Source organism: Tachyglossus aculeatus (assembly GCF_015852505.1).
Source record: "Tachyglossus aculeatus isolate mTacAcu1 chromosome 12 unlocalized genomic scaffold, mTacAcu1.pri SUPER_6_unloc_1, whole genome shotgun sequence".
NCBI lineage: Eukaryota > Metazoa > Chordata > Mammalia > Monotremata > Tachyglossidae > Tachyglossus > Tachyglossus aculeatus.
Genome location: NW_024044828.1, coordinates 3,214,504 through 3,230,440, shown reverse-complemented (window position 1 = coordinate 3,230,440; position 15,937 = coordinate 3,214,504). Strand labels below are relative to the sequence as shown.

Here is a 15,937-nt window from a genome sequence, read left to right as displayed (position 1 = left end):
CAGGAGGTCATAGGTTCTAATTCCGGCTCTGCCGCTTGTCTTCTGTGAGGCCTTGGGCAACTCACTTCTCTGTGCCTCAGTTACCTCATCTGTAAAATGGGGATTAAGATTGTGAGCCCCCCGTGGGACAACCTGATCACCGTGTAACCTCCCCGACGCTTAGAACAGTGCTTTGCACGTAGTAAGCGCTTTATAAATGACATTGTCATTATTATTATTAGGTCAGACACAGTCCCTGAAGAAGCAGCAAGGTCTAATGGGTAGAGCCCAGGCCTGGGAATCAGAAGGGCGTGGGTTCTAATCCTGTCTCTGCCACCTGCCTGCTTTGTGACTTTACGCTTAACTTCTCTGGGCCTCAGTTACCTCATCTGTAAAATGGGGATGAAGGCTGCGAGCCCCCCGTGGGACAACCTGATCACCTTGTAACCTCCCCAGCGCTTAGAGCTGTGCTTTGCACATAGTAAACGCTTAATATGTTTGTACATATTTATTACTCTATTTATTTATTTATTTATTTTACTTGTACATATCTATTCTATTTATCTTACCTCCTTCCCTTCCCCACAGCACCTGTATATATGCTTGTACATGTTTTTTACTCTATTCATTTATTCATTTAATTTGTACATATCTATTCTATTTATTTTATTTTGTTAGTATGTTTGGTTTAGTTCTCTGTCTCCCCCTTTTAGATTGTGAGCCCACTGTTGGGTAGGGACTGTATGTGTTGCCAATTTGTACTTCCCAAGCACTTAGTACAGTGCTCTGCACATAGTAAGCGCTCAATAAATACGATTGATGATGATGATAAATGCTATTATTATTATTATTATTCTCTGGGCCTCAGTTACCTCATCTGTAAAACGAGGTTTGAAACTGTGAGCCCCATGTGAGACAGAAACTGTGTCCAACCCGATTTGCTTGGCTCCTCCCCAGCATTTAGTACGGTGCCTGGCACATAATAAGCCAGTAACAAATACTATTACTTTTGTTATTATTCCTGGGAACCTAGCCCCATTCTGGCCCTCCTCACAGGTGCGGAAGGTGAGATGCAATGATAGCCACACAATATAGCATACCAAGAGACAAAGGGAGAGACAGAGGGACAGAAAAAAGAGGTGGGGGGGGGGGATAATATATGCACACACACATCATCAGTGTGTGTATGTGTGTGTGATTGTGCCCTTGAAGGGTTCAGTGAACCGAAGGACTGCTGCTTCATAGAAGTAATGAGCAGCTACCTTGCTGCTATTCTTGTACCTTTGTTGTTTTACCTGTTAGTTTCCTCTTTTTTTTTTAATAGTATTTTAATGCTGAACCCCTTGTCTCCTGTCTCTTCCCACTCCAATCAATACTTCCCTCTGCTGCCCGGATCGTTTTTCTACAATAAAGTTCAGTCCATGTTTCCCCACTCCCCGAAATCCTCCCGTGGCTGTCCATCCACCTCCACATCAGACAGAAACTCCTCACCATGGGCTTCAAAGCACTCAAACCCCTTCCCCCCCATCCTACCTCACCTTGCTGCTCTCGTACTACAACGCGGCCTGCATACTTCACTTTAATGCCAACCTACTCACTGTACTTCAATCTTGTCTATCTCGCTGCCAGCCCCTCGCCCGTGTCTTGCCTCTGGCCTGGGACTCCCTTCCTCCAAATATCTGCAGACAACCACTATGCCCACCTTTAAAGCCACACTGAAAGAAAGAGGCCGTCCCACACTAAGCCCTCGCTTCCTCTTTTCCCACTCCTTCTGCGTCACTATTGCACTAGGATTGGCACCCTTTATTCACCCCTCAGTCCCGTAGCAATTATGGATTTATCTTTAATTGAATTTATTTATATTAATGTCCATCTTCCCTTCAAGACTACATGCTCACTGTGGACAAGGAACACGTCTACCAACTCTGTTATACTGTACTCTCCCAAGCGCTTAGTAGAGGGCTCTGCACACAGTAAGCGCTCAATAAATACCGTTGATGGATTGATGGGTCTGTGCAGCCTGGAAAGAGTCACAGCTACTGGCTGACAATTTGGACACCTCTTGCAGTGAATACTCACGGATCATCACAAGTCACTATTTCCACAAAATAAAATCCCATCTCACAGGCTGGAATCTCCAAAGAGACCAGGAGAGTGCAAGAGCTGAATTCTGACACCTATTACATGGCTGATTTATTTATACTACTGTCCCAGTACCAACTGTGGGCTCACTATGGGCAGGGAACGTGTCTACCACAATTCTGTTGAACTCTACTCTCCCACGCGCTCTGTGCACAGTAAGCACTCCATAAATATGATTTATTGCTTGAGAAGCACTTAATAGGTGTCAGAGGTTGTTTTGAGCTCCGAGGTAGACACTAGGTAATTAATTTGGACACAGTCTCTGACATGGGGCTCACAGTCTAAACTGAAGGGAGGAGGATTTAATCCCCACTTTACAGATGAGGGAACTGAGGCACAGAGAAGTGAAGTTACTTGCCCAAGCCCCAGGTCACACAGCCAACATGTGGCAGAGCCAGCATTAGAACCCGGATCAGCTGACTCCAAGGCCTGAGCTCTTTCCACTAGACCACACTGCTTTTTTCTGTGTGTCCCTTTTCTCCCGCTGGAAGTCTCGAAATCAATGTTCTTCTATTTTTCCCAGTGCCTGCAGAGTGCTTTGCTCATTCCAAGAGTTTGCCAAATATTATTATTGCTAAATACTCCAAGGTCTGATTTGAAATTCATATACCTACCCAGAAGCACATGTTTCTCTCTCTAAGCTTTGACAGTTCACCCGTTTTTTGTTCCACGTGGTCTTGACCGAGATTAGGAGTATGTTATCTTTTGTAAAAGAAAAACCACACTTTGTCCCTCTAAACGTCTCTAGTCATCTAGTGATCAAGGAAGCGTAAGGAATCCCTGCCGTAACTCTAGGCACCCAGAAGAGGCTAATACAATGAAAATGGAAAGTATCGCTTCAGACATCTTTAACAAATGAAAACAGAGAAAAATTAAGATATTTTTCTTTACTTTTGCCGACAGAAAGAAATAGTTTAAATGAACTGAAATGCAGAGCTGACATCAACGTTTCCACTCGCCAGAACTTCAGTGAATTAAACCAACAGCTCTGAAAGTATTCTCTAATTTGACAATTTCACACTAGAATCAAATAACGCTGCTAATCTCACCTCAGAAATTTGCTCTGAAAATAGTGATTGTTGAGGGAGTGTTAACAGTCCTGCTTTTTTTTTTTTTTTTTACAAAGTGCTTCAGGAGCTAAGTTTCAGCTTCCGAACAGTGATAGGCTTCTGAGATTTTAATCATCAAACAGGTAATATGCACTGATGATCAATTAGGTGATTCAGATGGTAGTCCATGGAGAGAAACGAGACAGAGAAAGAGATAGAGTGACAGAGAGAGGGACAGAGAGAGAAAGAGTGCGTTCCCAGCATGTGTATATGTGATTATGTGACTGTAAAGCCCAATGGGCTTCTTTTGGGCCTCAGTTCCCTCATCTGTAAAATGAAGACTAAGAGTGTGAGCCCCATATAGGACAGTGACCGTGTCCAACTTGACTAGTGTGCATCTACCCCAGTGCTCAGAACAGTGCTTGGCATGTTGAAAGTGCTTAACAAGTACTATTAATAGTAGCAGTAGTAGTACTAGTAGTCATCACTGATCCAGAAGTCCTGTGGTAGGACTTTGCTGGCAATGGAGAGTAAAGGAGAATAATCATTATTTTTTTATGGCATTTCTTAAGCACTTACTAGTCCCAGGCACTGTACTAAGCGCACGGGATGATACAATCTAATCAGATTAGACACGGTCCCTGTCCCACATGGGGCTCACACTCTTAATCCCCATTTTACAGATCACTGACGCCCAGAGAAGTGAAGTTACTTACCCTAGGTCACAAAGCACCCAAGTGGAGGAGCCGGAAATAGAACCCAGGCCCTTTTGGCTCCTGGGCCTGGGCTTTGGGTCAATTATTCCTCAATGTCTCCACTGCTGCTGTATTGTGCTCTCCCAAGGGCTTAGTAGAGTGCTTTGCACACAGTAAGTGCTCAATAAATACAAATGAGAGAAGTGAAGTTACTTGCCCTAGGTCACAAAGCACCCAAGTGGCAGAGCCAGAAATAGAACTCAGGCCCTTTTGGCTCCCGGGCCTGGGCTTTGGGTCAGTTATTCCTCAATGTCTCCACTGCTGCTATATCGTGCTCTCCCAAGGGCTTAGTAGAGTGCTTTGCACACAGTAAGCGCTCAATAAATACAGATGAATGGTTACAGAGCTGACTGAACAATAGCCGCAGTCTGATCTTTCACCTCTCTAACTGAAGACGGTGACGACCTTTGGGATCTTGGGCTCCAAAACTGCAGAGATGAGGTCACTGCGCTATCTGCTTCAAGGAGCGTTCCTGCTGTTAGCTAAGGAGGCTCACCCTCTCCCATGACCCTGGAGTAGGCGATACCATAGAAATAGAAACAGAAATAGAAATAGGAACAGAGCAGCAGCGTGGCTCAGTGGAAAGAGCACGGGCTTTGGAGTCAGAGGTCATGGGGTCAAATCCCGGCTCCACCAATTGTCAGCTGGGTGACTTTGGGCAAGTCAGTTAACTTCTCTGGGCCTCCGTTACCTCATCTGCAAAATGGGGATTAAGACTGTGAGCCACATGTGGGACAACCTGATCACTTTGTAACCTCCCCAGCGCTTAGAACAGTGCTTTGCACATAGTAAGCGCTTAATAAATGCCATTATTATTATTATTATTATTATTATTATTATTATTAATAGCAGACTTGATCCTTCCTCCCACCAGATGGTGCTAACAGAACAACTTTCTGTCACCAGCGCAACTTGTCTTGTGTCCCCGGGTCATCTGCTGCTTGTTCTCCCCCTTCTCCCCCTCCCCAAAATGATCTCCCCCCACTTACCAGTGGTTCCATTCCCTAATACGGTATGGCCAGAAACCTAATTCTCAGATTGGAGAGCTCAACCCCTATCCGAATCAAAAGAGGTTTCTTTAAGAGGACAGATTAGGACTCCGGTTTGAAAAGACGCCTGTTGAGACGGGATTACTCACGGCTGGTGCGGACACCTAGGGAAGAAGTCCATTAATTCTGCTACACTATATTCTCCTGGAAATCCAGTGCTTGGCCCATCCACCTCTGAATCAAACAAATCCCTCACCATTGGCTTTAAAGCCTTCAATCCCCCTTACCCCTCCTATAATAATGATGGCATTTATTAGGCACTTACCATGCGCAAAGCACTCTTCTAAGCGCTGGGGAGGTTACAAGGTGATCGGGCTGTCCCACGTGGGGCTCACAGTTTAATCCCCATTTTACAGATGAGGCACAGAGAAGTGAAGTGACTGGCTTGAAGTCACACAGCTGACAATTGGCGGAGCCGGGATTTTGAACCCATGACCTCTGGCTCCAAAGCCCGGGCTGTTTCCACTGAGCTACGCTGCTTCTGCTTCCTACCTCACCACTCTCCTACTACAACCCAGCCCCGACACTGCACTTCTCTAATGCCAGCCTTCTCGATGTACCTCAATCTCATCTATCTCGCTGCCAACCTCTCACTCACGTCCTGCCTCTGGCCTGGAATGCCCTCCCTCCTCATAGCTGACAGACAATGACTCTTCCCTCCCTCAAAGCCTTACTCGAAGAGGCCTTCCCAGACTAAGCCCACCTTTTCCTCATTTCCCACTCGCTTCCACGTCACCGTGACTTTATCCCTTTAATCATCCACCTCTCCAAGCCCCACTTATCTGTAATTTATTTATTTATATTGTCTGTCTCCCCCTCTGTAAGCTCACTGTGGGCAGGGAATGTGTATTTATTGGTATAATGCACTCTCCCAACCACTTAGTACAGTGCTCTGCACACAGTAAGTGCTCAAAACATTTGATTGAATGAATGAATCACAGTAAGTGCTCAAAACATTTGACTGAATGAATGAATCACGGTAACTGTTCAAAACATTTGATTTAATGAATGGAGCACGGGCCTCAGAGTCAGAAGGTCATGGGCTCTAATCCCAGCTCTGCCACGCCACGTATCTGCTGCGTGACCTTGGGCAATTCGCTTTCCTTCTCTGGGCCTCAGTTACCTCTTCTGTAAAATGAGGATTGAGAATGTGAACCCCATGTGGGACAGGGACTGTGTCTAACCCGATTTGCTTGTATCCACCCCGGTGCTTAGTAAAGTGCCTGGCACATAGTAACCACTTCAATACCAGAATTATTGTTATTATTATTGTTATTATTAATAACTGCTGGACTCAATAAAATAATAACATCATAATAGTATAATAATACTAAATGCTTACTATGAGCCAAGCACCGTACTCAGTGCTGGGGTTAGCCTGGTTGGACACAGTCCCTGCCCCACATGGGGTTTGCAGTCCAGAGGAGTGGGAGAAGGGGCAATGTTCACTCAAGTTCCCTTTTATTTCTTCCCCCAAATTGGCACATTTTAGGCATATCAACATAGCGAAGCAGGATTGCATAGTGGATAAGAGCATGGGAAGGGGAGTCAGAAGGTGTGATGGGTTCTAATCCCAGCTCTGCCACTTGTGACCTTGGGCAAGTCACTTCACTTGTGCCTCAGTTACCTCATCTGTAAAATGGGGGTTGAGTCTGTGAGCCCCATGTGGGACAGGAACTGTGTCCAACCTGATCTGCTGGTATCCACCCCAGCGCTTGGTACAGTGCGCCTGGCACAAAGTGAGCCCTTATCAAATACCACAATTATGAACATCATCTGGGTATTTGCTGTGGACAATTCTTTTGCTCTCAACCTGGAGGTATGGAGGCGGATGGATAAAGGGATAACTGTAAATGAGATGCAAACTTTAGGCGTCAAACTGGATCTTCTCCGGTCCCATGATTTTTCAAAGCTATTTGCTGGAGGGTGCCAGATAACACCGTATCCTATTATCTCAGGGCCCCCTATTTCCCTATTTATGAATTTCCTTGGGCTTTCCTTCCAGAAATCCTGCCCTATCTAACCCCACTTCCTCTGCACCTACATTTTACGGCACATAGCTCTGTGACAGGCTGAGGAAGAAGGGCTCTTCTCAGGGTGGGCTTTTATGAAATATTTATTCTTTCCTGGAATATCTTTTTTAAAAGGTGGAAAAATTTATTCTAGAAAGACAGTAGGGAAGAACTTTCAGAACTATCCAGGGTCTGGGGGCTCAAGGCATGCTGTCAGGGGAATATATTTGTTTAAGATCCTTGTTCTGAGTCAGAAATTTACATTTCTCTGATGTTTATATAGTCCAAATACAAGTCTCCCATAACATTTCATGTTATTTTAGGGATATCAGAATTAAAATATGTGCATTTTAAATCCCTTTTTTGTAACATTTATCTATAGTCAAGCCCTTTTCCCCACTGAAATAATTATACGGTTCCTTAAGGCATGCTCCTTTTCCAGACATGGCAGATAACAGTACGACAAGAAACTAAATGCTCAAATTCACATTTCTCCGAACAGTGATTCTCAAAGGGACAGTTGGGTTAGGACCCTCAGTCATCTATGCTGGATAAAAAATAAAATAAAATAAAATAACCGAAACACATCAGCAATTTAAAAACGGCTTCTCGTCCTTGTAGATGTCTTGATCTCCCAATTAAGAGGGCAGCTGCTAATGAGTTAGTCTCCCTACGTGAAGAAGAAAATGAAATACTCCAGGGGTGGATTTCAAAATCTGACAAAGAATTACCAAAGGAGTTCGGAGGCCATATGAATTTTAATAAATGGAGTGGAATAGCGCTAGAGGAAATGGCTGAAAACTCCAAATAAAAGAGCCAAGGCAAGGTCTGTCTTTTCCTTCAAACTGAAAAGACCACACTGTTATTATGGCTGACAAATACAATCACTGTGTCAAAATCATTAAAAACCAACAGCCTCAGATTAAACACAGGAGGAACCTCTTTAAGGACACCTCTTTTCACTCCCCAGAGAAGCGACCTTTGGACAGGCGAGTTTGAATATAGCATTTCCTGGATGAATTTTTGCCATTCAGAACCACTCAATTTGAACAGGGTCGTTTTCTGTGAGTTCCCCACAGAACGCACTGCAACTTTACCCTTGGTTTAGTGATCTCGGTGAATGGGGCAACATGAATAAAGCATCCAAAAACTGTGTTCCCAACTCAGTAACGCTTTGGCTTTTATTCCCAGGAGGAACAGGGTGGGAGATTAGCCCTGTCCCTTAGCTCCTTATCTCCCGAATCCCGCACTCCCTTTCCTACAGCGCAAGTCTCTGAAGCAGGATAGGGAAATTCTGGGGAGGAGGAGCATTTGGGTTTTTTTTTTCTTTTACGGCATTTGCTAAGTGCTTACTGTGTGCCCGGCACTGTACTAAGTGGGTTGGACACAGTCCCACACAGGGCTCATGTTCTTAATCCTCATGTTACAGATGAGATAACTGAGGCACACTAATGTAGTGACTTGCCCAAAGTCATGCAGCAGACAAGTGGTGGAACCAGGGTTAGAACCCAGGTCCTCTGATTTCTATCCCCGGGCTCTTTTCACTAGGCCATGGGGCTTGTAGGGGGAAAGAGGGTTGGCATCCATGGTAGATAAGGAGGAGGGAGGTGGGAGGTAAAAGGGCCAGCCACAGGTAGCCTCTAATCATCCCTTCTTAGTCAATCTGTTCCTGTTCCCCTTTTAGACTGTGAGCCCACTGTTGGGTAGGGACTGTCTCTATGTGTTGCCAATTTGTACTTCCCAAGAGCTTAGTACAGTGCTCTGCACATAGTAAGCGCTCAATAAATACGATTGATTGATTGATTGATTGATTGTTGCTGACTAGAATTCTCAGTTTGCTACAGGGCAGAGAAGCTTGGGCCTATTCATTCATTCATTCAATCATATTTATTGAGCGCTTACTGTGTGCAGAGCACTGTACTAAGCTCTTGGGATGTACAAGTCGGCAACATATAGAGACGGTTCCTACCCAATAACGGGCTCCCAGTCTAGAAGGGGGAGACAGACAACAAAACAATGCAAGCAGACAGCTGTCAAAACCGTCAGAATGAATAGAATTATAGCTATATGCACATCACTAATAAAATAGAGTAGTAAACTCTCTTCCCTCCCCACCTTCTCTTCACCATTAGTCTCAACTTTACCAGGACGGAGGGGGAGGGGGACCTCTGGGGAGCCAAGAGGGTGGCTCTTCCACCTCTTTACCACTCTGAGCCAGGACCAGGTAGTGAGGCATTCAGAAAGCTCCTCCTCACAGATTTGAGACTGGGTTGGGAGGAACTTCCTGTGCCAGTCCAGAATCCTGGTAAGGACCAAAAAAGTTGGGGCAATGGTGAAGGAGGAGGAGGAGACAGCATAGGTTTTCCTTCCTCGTTCTTTCCCCTGCTGCTTCTCTCCTCTCTCTCCCAGCTTTTGTCCTGCCTGCCCCCTAAAAACTGTCTCCGATACCTGCCCTCGAGGCTCGAATCGAAAAGTTCCCCCCTTTTCCCCTCCTCCTGCCAGTTCAGCAGTAGTCTAAGGGCGAGGGAGGACAGGTTCTTCATCCTACTGTGTAGAGCCCAGGTCTCCCGATCAGGTCTGATCCTACTGTGTGCAAGGCAAGGCTATGGAGATACACACTTTTCCAAATGCCGGGCTCTAGCTAGGTTTTACGACAGTTCAAATTCTTAGCAAACACCACAGCAGGTACTATTCGTTGTGGGCAGGGAATATGTCTGCCAACTCTGCTGTACTCTCCTCTCCTAGGTGATTAGTACAGTGCTCTGCACATAGGAAGTGCTCAATAAATACCACTGATTGTCTGCTGGATCCCTGCATGGAAAACAAAGGCCAGGAAGGGAGACTAGAAAGTTCAGCAGATCAAATAAGTCAAAGGGAGCAAGGGAATTTGATACCTCTTACTGATTTTATCTTCCAGGCCTGGATCTCCCTTGGTTACTTGGGTTGGGCTGTGGATGAAGAGAACCACTGGCGGTGGCTTACAGTACCACTACCCAAGTTTTGAAGATCAAAGCTGGGTGGTTGTCAATCACACTAAAACACATACAATTGAAGGGCCGGCTCTTGCCAACTAAATCCCCAAGTGTTTGGCAGAGTGGAACAGAGCCACCAAAAATGCACAGCCAGACAGGAAAATAAAGACACCAACATATATATATAAAATCACAGGATATGAAAGTGAAACGCGAATCTAAACCAAAGGTCAATATGCAATACTTCCCAATTTTCTATTTTTTTTTAACTCATCAACCTGATTTTATATTTCTACCACAGGAATGAAAATCGACTTACCTTTTCATGCTTTTTCAGAAAATTGGTCTTCTTAATTTTTCCATGATGCTGCAAATGAATAAAAGCAAACACTCAATACTCAATCCTCTTTCCCCCGACAACCTCACCTCACTACTCTGTTACTATAACCCAGCCAGCACACTTTGCTCCTCAAATGCCAACCTGGATCTCGTCCCACCTTGCCCTCACCTTCCCTTTGGCCTGAGACTCCCCTGCTCTCTTTCCGCTCCCATTTCCTATGTGATTGTCCGACTCTCCCCCATCTTCAAAGCCCTACTTAAACTATATCTCCTCCAAGAGGCTTTCCCTGACTAACCTTGCATTTCCCCATCCAATTCCAATTTACTTTATTGTCTTTCCCTCCCACGAGACTGTAATCTCCTTTTTTCTTCATGGTATCTGTTAAGCGTTATGTGCCAGGCATTGCACTAAGCCCTGGGCTAGATACAAAATAATCAGGTTGGACACAGGCCCTGACCCAATTACAGCTCACAGCAAAATAACGGTCAATGCGGCTACAAAGGATCATAAATTTAGTGAGAGATGTGATCTTCCCGATTAATTTTTAAATTAATGACCTAAAATCATAGGAGGGTACTGATTCTATGACAAGATTTGGGCCTTTTATGACTCCTTTTATGGTTGCTAAAGATTCCACAGTCCCTTTGGCCAGAGAAGAATATCACCCTGCCTTCTCGATGTTCCCCAAGTAATTACTTCCTGACTGACCAGGTTTTCTTTGCTTGCAATTCAAAAAGTTCATGTAAGATTGTGAAGACCCAGCAGAACTCATTAAACAGTAACTGCCTGACGATGTAATAGATCCGGGCTTTATTAGATCCAAGTTTTAAGAGGCTTGGTTGCGAGAAAATAAAAGAAGAGAAGCTGTAGAGAAGCAGCATGGCTCAGTGGAAAGAGCCCAGGCTTGGGAGTCAGAGGTCATGGGTTCTAATCCCAGCTCCGCTACTTGTCAGCTTGTGACTTTGGGCAAGTCACTTAACTTCTCTATGCCTCAGTTACCTCATCTGTAAAATGGGGATTAAGACTGGGAGCCCCATGTGAGACAACCTGATTACCTTGTGTCCTCCCCAGCACTTAGAACAGTGCTTGGCACAGAGTAAGTGCTTAACAAATACCATCATTATTATTATTATTTAGTTGCTACAGTAAAAATCAGAGTTCTCACATCTCCACAATGACTGCGAACATTAGAAGCCATTTTTTAGGATACGAATGTCTAAGACACTAGAGGAAATCTAAACTTATGACCACATCCTTACACTCTGCCATTTCCCCTAACCGTCATTCGTTTTAATATCTATCTCTCCTTCTAGACTGCAAGCTCTCTGTGGACAGGGATTCTGTCAGCCAACTCTATTGTGCTGTACTTTCCCAAGCTCCTACAGAAGTGTTCTGCACACAGTATGCACTCAATAAATACTACTGACTGACAGACTGATTGAAGGGTGGAGGTTTCCCACATCTCTTTTACACAATGCGCTCCTCCCCATAGCCAAACGTAGCTCCCTAGGGAAGAGACTAGGGAAAGATTTGCAAGTGTGGCTTTTGGATGGCCTACCTCTGCTTACCTCCTTACCTTTCACCCAAGTCAATACCATCCCTCCAATAGTCTTTATTTTTTTAATGGCATTTGTTCAGCGCTTAATATGTATGTGCCAGGCACTGGACTAAGCACAGATACAGATACAAGTTACAGATACAAGTTAATCGCTCGTTGTGGGCAGGGAATGTGTCTGTTTATTGTTATACTGTACTCTTTAAAGTGCATAGGATGGTGCTTTGCACACAGTAAGCACTCAATAACTGCAACTGAATGAATAAATGAATCAGGTTGGACACAGTCCATGTCCCACATGGGCTCACAGTTTTAATCCTCATCTGACAGATGAGGGAACTGAGGCACAGAGAAGTGGTGTAGTGACTTGCCCAAGGCTCCCACAGCAGACAAGAGATGGAGCTGGGACTAGAACACAAGTACTTCTGACTCTCATGTTCTGGATGTTAAAAATCCACCACATGCTAAACAACACATTGTGTGGTCAATCAATCAAAGGAGCCCTTAGCTCACTTACTTCTAGTATGAGTGGGTACAGTTTTGCATCATCAACCTTTATGAACATTTTTGTCTCTGAAGGCCTTGAAGAAAGAAATCCAAAAAAAAAAAAAAAACCCATATCCTTGAATGTCAACAATAAACAACGAAAAACCATTAAGGAATGTCACTGAACATAAGCACTGATGCTCTTCGCAATATTTCCTATTGAAAATCAAGCCTAGTTTAGCACTTATCTACTACTATCAAACCAATTAGGAGGGCTAACTGGAATTGCTCACTGTTCTCCGCTGTTGTCAAGATTCTAGCCAGAATTGCCCTGGATGAACCACTGAAACAATCGTAATTATTGAGCGCTTACTGTGTGTTATAACAATAGTGATATAATGATGGCCATTGTTAAGCACCCACTATGTGCCAGACACTGAACTAAGCGCTGCAGTGCATACAAGCTAATCAGGTTGGACACAGTCCTGTCTCACATGGGGCTCACAGTCCCAATAAAGGACAGACTGTACTAAGCGCTTGGAAGAGTACGATATAACAGAGTTGGCAGACATGTCCCCTGCCCATAAGGAGCTCAAAGTCTGAAAGATTAAGTACTGCGCTCCCTCAATCATCAAATGGCTTCAGATCCAACCTAGAACAGCAGGTACCTTTGCCGCACAACAGATAAGAGAACAGGTCTCAGAACATTATATTTATATTAACGTCTGTCTCCCCCTCAAGACTGTAAGCTCGATGTGGGCAGGGAATAATAATAATAATAATAATGATGGCATTTGTTAAGCGCTTACTATGTGCAAAGCACTGTTCTAAGCGCTGGAATATGCCTGTTTATTGTTGGATTGGATTCTCCCAAGCACTTAGTATAGTGCTCTGCACACAGTAAGTGCTCAATAAATACGACTGCACTGACAAACACCAGCAGGACTTCTTCACCCTTTCCAAGGGCCACACAAAAGCATGTGAAGACTATGAGCCAGCCAAGGGCCTGGGCAATTGTCAAGCCACGTTGGCCCCTCAAGAAGTTCACCAAGACCCTCAAGCTACCCCACCTTTGCATGATGGGTTACGTCAAAGATGTATTGGCTTTAAAGCCCTCAATCAGCTCTCCTCTGCCTATCTTATCTTACTAATTTAATATTGCAACCCAGCCCCGACACTTCTGTCCTCTATTGCCAACCCACTCAACCGCATTTCGATCTTGTCTATCTCACCACCGACCCCCTCTTGCTCATGTCCTCCCTCTGGCCAGCAATTCCCTCCCCCCTTCATATATGACAGTGCTTTGCACACAGTAAGCGCTCAATAAATACGATTGATTGATTGATATATGACAAACCATTACTCTCACCACCTTCATAGCCCTACTAAAACCACAGCTCCTCTAAGAGGCATTCCTCAACTAAGCCCCTCATTTCCCCTACTCCCTCTCCCTTCCTCCTCCCCTATGCACTGGAAACTTTACTCTTAGGCACTTGATAGTCACGCCACTCTTAGCACTTATACGGATGTGCAATTTATTTGAATGTCTAACTCGCCCCTTGGGCATAAAGATCTTTATGGACAGAGAGTGTGCCTAGCAACTCTATTGTATTGTTCTCTCCCAAGTGCTTACTACAGTGCTCTGCACATAGTAAAGTGCTCAGTCAATGCTACTGATTGTCATTATAAGCTACCAAGCCCCTTTAAGATGAGACATGTTTTAAAGACTTGGTGCACGTCTGGCTCCAGCTTCCCAAACTAGTAAGAAATTGGTGCATTGTCAATACATTGTTCTTTGTTGTGCCCCTACTTTATTTTTAAATGGTATTTGTTAAGCGCTTACTACGTGCCAGGCAGTGGTGTAGATACAAGCTAATCGGGTTGGACACAGTCCATGCCCACATGGGGCTCACACTCTTAATCCCCATTTCACAGATGAAGTAACTGAAGCAGAAAAATGACATGCCCAAGGTCATACAGCAGAGAAGTCAGTCAATCGCATTTATTGACTGTGATTATTAATCGCATTTAGCTACCACAAAGTGGAATGCCACCCTTTGGCACATAACACAGACAGCCTCCTCTATGCATGTGGCAGAGGAGTTGCTTTGTCTTCTGCTAAAAACTGCCCCTGCGAGGTACCCATTTGTAAGATTGTTTGCTTAAGAAAAAAATTCTAAATGCTTTTTTGATTCCACAGGAAAGTTATACCTTCTAATCGAAGAATATTCCGTTGAAAACTGAATTTACTGTGGGGCTGGAAAAAAATCTATCCCCCCGGAAGGAGCTGAAACAGCTTTTTAATATTTATCATAAAATCCAAAGATGAAACTGCATTGTAAAAGAAGGGAGAGAATCTCTGGGGAAGGAGTGCGTAAGTCAAAAGTTACATTCCGGTACAATTTTAGTCATCGCTTACCAGTTTTATCTTGAAACAAGGTAATTTGTATGGGACAAAGGAGAGACAATGCACTGTTCTTTCAATTACAGAAAATACAATTTCTTTGGATCCCTAAAAGGATAGGATTCAATATTACTGTCTATTGCTGTTATGCTAGGACCATTGTTAATTATCTTTAATAAGACTGTTACTCTTAAATGCTTCCCTTTACCTGGCCTCTATTTCCAGTGATTTCCACTAGAAATTTTTCAGGGCCACAAAAAATGTTTAAAAAAAGGAGGGGCTTCAGGGCAGCTCCATAAGATTTGCATGCAGTCTGCAATCAGTAGAGGAGCAGTGTGACCCAGTGGCTAGAGCACAGATCTGGGAGACAGAAGGACCTGGGTTCTAATTGCAGCCCCGCCATCTTCCTGCTGTGTGACCTTGGGCAAGTCACTGTGCCTCAGTTACCTCATCTGTAAGATGGGGATTATGACAGTGAGCCCCATGTGGGACATGCGTTGTGTTCAACCTGATTAACTTGTGTCTACTCCAGGGCTTAGTTCAGTGCCTGGAGCACAGAAAGTGCTTAAAAAACACCACTTCTGGACAATTTTAAAGTTAGGATTGCATTCGCTATACCCCTCTGGAATGGTCTTAGTTTTTTTCCTCATCTCTTGATGGCCCTTTTCTCATTTCTCATTTTTCTCCCCTCTGTGTCAGCCTCACTTCTGACTGATTGGCCCCATCTCCCACACCCCCGAGCTGAAATGAAAATCAGGGTGGAAACTCACAAAGTCCTGGGGAGAATTGGGAGCCACAACTTCCCGGTGTCACTGAGGGCTCTCAGGCCACAGTTACGAGGGCCCCGTTCCATCACGGAATTTGGGCTATAATAATTGATAATTATTTTTATATCACAATATCACAACTCCTACATCTAATGGGCTTCTTCATCATCAATGATTAATGGTATTTGAGCGCTCAGTATATGCCGAGGACAACAGAGTTGCCAAACACATTTCCTGCCCACAACCAGCTTACATTCTAGAAGGGAGACAGACATTAATATAAATAATGCATAATTTAAAGATACGTAGACAGGCGCTATGGAGTTGAGTGTGAGACAAACATCAAATACCCAAAGGTCACAGATCCAAGTTCAAGGAAGACACAGAAGGGAAAGGGAGCCATGGAAAAATAGGCTTAATTGGGGAA

The 15,937-nt window shown here is 44.3% G+C and overlaps 1 protein-coding gene across 2 annotated transcripts in view; it reads right to left on the bottom strand.

The window, feature by feature from the left end:
- The window catches only part of ORC5 (origin recognition complex subunit 5), a 96,757-nt gene that overhangs the window by 45,147 nt on the left and 35,673 nt on the right, over positions 1-15,937 (bottom strand). For both annotated transcript variants that reach the window (XM_038741494.1, XM_038741493.1), the window contains exon 11: positions 10,278-10,325. In XM_038741494.1, coding sequence (XP_038597422.1) covers positions 10,278-10,325 — 48 coding nt within the window. The remainder of the gene's footprint in view (positions 1-10,277; positions 10,326-15,937) is intronic.